This window comes from Dipodomys ordii, unplaced genomic scaffold (genome assembly GCF_000151885.1).
Source record: "Dipodomys ordii isolate 6190 unplaced genomic scaffold, Dord_2.0 Scaffold27, whole genome shotgun sequence".
NCBI lineage: Eukaryota > Metazoa > Chordata > Mammalia > Rodentia > Heteromyidae > Dipodomys > Dipodomys ordii.
The window spans coordinates 1,872,599-1,875,954 of NW_012267243.1; the positions used below are offsets into that span (position 1 = coordinate 1,872,599).

Below are 3,356 nucleotides of genomic sequence, written 5' to 3' on the forward strand. Positions count from 1 at the left end.
TTCCATATTATTCTGTTTCAAGTTTTGTATGTGATGAAATATTCTTTTTTATTTAAGCTTAAAATAGACTTTGACCTGAGTGCGGTGCAAATTCTCCCAAATATTTAAAGGAAAAAAGGAAAGTTAATGATATATTAGAAATTATCCCTGTCATACGAGGAAGTCTCAAAACTGGTGCCAGGCACCAGTGACTCATACCTGTAATCCTAGCTATTCAGGCAACTGAGATCTGAATATCTTGGTTCAAAGACAACTTGGGCAGGAAAGTCTGTGAGACTTTTGTCTCCAATTAACCAGCAAAAGTCTGGAAGTGTATGGACACAAGAGGTTTTTATTTTGTTGCTGTTGTTTTAATGTACTATGTGATTTTTTTTTCTTTCGTATGTTCTTCCCCCATGGTATAACCCTTGTTGTCACTGTATTTGGGTCTGGTGCCCTGAATCTTATATATACCTTTTTTTCTAATTTGGGGAGGGGAAGGGAAATAACAAAATGCTGAAACAAGGATACAGGTTGACCCATTGTAACAATGAGACATACAAGACACTATGTTGAAAACGAACTTTACAACTTGGGGGGGAGTGAGGAATTGGAGAGGTGGGAAGGGGAGGGTACTAGGGGAAAAACAAAGGAAGGGTAACAATGCTTGATAGGAAATGTACTCATTACCTTACTCATGTAACTGTAACCCCTCTGGACAGTATCTGTATAATAAAAACATATTTTAAAAAATCTGGAAGTAGGTTTTTGCTCAAGTGGTAAAGCACTAGCCTTGAGCACAAAAGCTCAGGGACAGTGCCCATGCTTTGAGTTCAAGCCCTAGGACCAGCACAAAGGGGGAAAAAAAAGAAATCCACTAGTATTATATACCACATTAACAATATTTCGTTCATTTTTTCAGTTTTTAGTTTTTGATGATTCTGTCTTCTTTAAGTTATACATGTGGTATTCAAATGTACATATATGATATTCAAATGGACATCTTCAGAAGTGTTGGGGGAGGGGACAGAACTCAAAGGTAAAGGGTAAAATGTACAGCGGTGAAGCTCATTGTAGATCACTTCTATAATAACAATAGAATAATAATAATAACTATCATCAATGTAATTAGTCTCAGTGGGTTGGTCAAAAGAAGTCTGTGGAGACAAGTCATGGAAGGACTCTCAGATCTTCAGAAGACCTTGATGACCAAATCCCATAAGGTTTTTTAGAGATCCAGGGACAATAATGCCCTCAAAAATAATCACAAAGCAAAGAGTGAAGACCAAATCATACTTCCTTATTCAGTGAATAAAAATAGTGCTCTGCAAAAGGCCTCTCTGGCTCATGCTACATGAAGAGAATTAAACCTAGATTTATTGCTCCCGTACCGCTGTACCTTTGTGGAGGGTCCTGATGTACAGAGCAATATTAGATCTCCACCTTCAGGTACGTCTGGTTTTGATCCTGTGCATTCCTTTGTGAAAATTATTTGTAATTTCTCATTGGAAAATGCTCGAAATTTTCCAAAGCATACTGATCACATTCATTGTTATTAGCATTTTCATGTTTCCCTATCTCATGATTCTTTTTTCTATAATTTTTTGCAGTCCTGAGAACTTGCACACACTGAGCTAGCCCACTAAGCCTACCATTCAGCCACACATGCTGCCACTTGATTCTTCACAAGAATATTACATTCAATTACAGTTGTATATGGGGTCTACCCATCTTTACTCAACAAACGGACTTGAGTCTAGTTTTTATTTCAATACAGGGTAGTACTGCTTTCTCTCTGTATTGTTTTCAGTGTCATCGTGATCCATGGACCACAGCATCCTAGCAGACATGGATAATATCACGATCATCACAGAATTTCTCCTCATGGATATCACAAGCTCCCGAGATCTTCAAATCTTGCAAGGTTTGCTATTCTTAATGATTTATGTGGGAGCCTTAGCTGGGAATCTTCTGACCATTGTCATCATTGTGCTGGACCCACGACTTCACTTTCCAATGTTTTTCTTCATAGGCAATTTATCCTTGATAGATTTTGGTTATATTTCTGTTACCGTTCCCAATTCAGTCATCAATTCTCTGACAGGAAAGAAATGGATTTCTCTCCCAGCATGTGCCACACAAACTTTCCTATTCATCTTCTTTGGATCCACAGAGTTGTTTTTCCTAGTGGTCATGTCCTATGACCGCTATGTGGCCATTTGCCACCCTTTGCACTACGGGCTCACCATGACCTCTCGTCGGTGCATGCAGGCAGCAGGTGGCTCATGGGCCAGTGGCCTACTCTATTCTGCTCTCCACACAGGCACCATATTCAGACTTCCTTTCACCAAGTCCAATGTGATCCACCAATATTTCTGTGATGTACCTCAAGTCATGAGCATCTCCTCCCAGGCTGTGCAGTTTTCTGAGTTTGTAGCCCTAGGTGTGAGTGCTTGCATTGTTTTATTCTTTACTATCATTTTAGTCATGTCATATGTAAATATTTTTTCAACGGTGCTCCAGATGTGTTCATCAGAAGCCCGAAACAAAGCCCTGTCAACCTGCTCACCCCAGATAGCTACTTTTATTCTATTTGTGATTTCTTCACTGTTTGCTTGTTTGAGCCCTGTCTCTCATACATCCACTATTCAGTCCCTTCTCACAGCCATGTTTTACACTATGGTACCCCCTTTCATTAACCCCATCATCTTTAGTCTGAGAAACAGAGAGATTAAAAGTGCTGTGGGAAGAATGTTTAATAGATCTTTCTAAATAGGGAGAACTTTTGCTATTTGATTCCAAGTTAGTACATCAGGAATCAATGTAGAAAGAACAATTTTACATTGAATTACTACAAAAGGAGAGTCATTTGGTCACTTTGATAGATAAAACAGAAAATAAATAAATTAGTCATAGTTAATCATGTAAACAGAATCTAGTTTGAATAAATGAGTTTTATGTCTTCTACCCACCTTTTTAGGATCATATGTTTTAATTAAGAAAAGGTCTTGAAAGATAAATATTTGTTCCCCATGCACACTAACTAGATACAGGATGAAAGTTCAATTGTATCTAACTTTAAAGATATGCACTAACTTCTTTCTTTTTTACATTGTAGTCTAAATTTATTCTCATATATATTTACACAACTTTTTGCAGTAACTTCTTTTTAAAACATAATTAAGGTATTGTTCTTTAGTGCTTATATTTGGATTAAACAGTAATTTATGTGTGTATATGTTACACATATTATCATATGTATGACCTTTTATTTATTATTTCTACACATTATTTCAATGATGTACAAAATGCGGTTATATTAGATAATCACAGGGAAACATTGTTATGAACAAATTCATTCTTATCCATCCCAGGCA

The 3,356-nt window shown here is 37.0% G+C and overlaps 1 protein-coding gene across 1 annotated transcript; it reads left to right on the forward strand.

The window, feature by feature from the left end:
• The first annotated feature begins 1,803 nt into the window (after positions 1-1,803).
• LOC105985082 (olfactory receptor 14I1-like) lies at positions 1,804-2,751 on the forward strand. The gene has a single exon (XM_013015491.1). The coding sequence runs from the start codon at positions 1,804-1,806 to the stop codon at positions 2,749-2,751; it is 948 nt and encodes a 315-aa protein (XP_012870945.1).
• Positions 2,752-3,356: the final 605 nt, after the last annotated feature.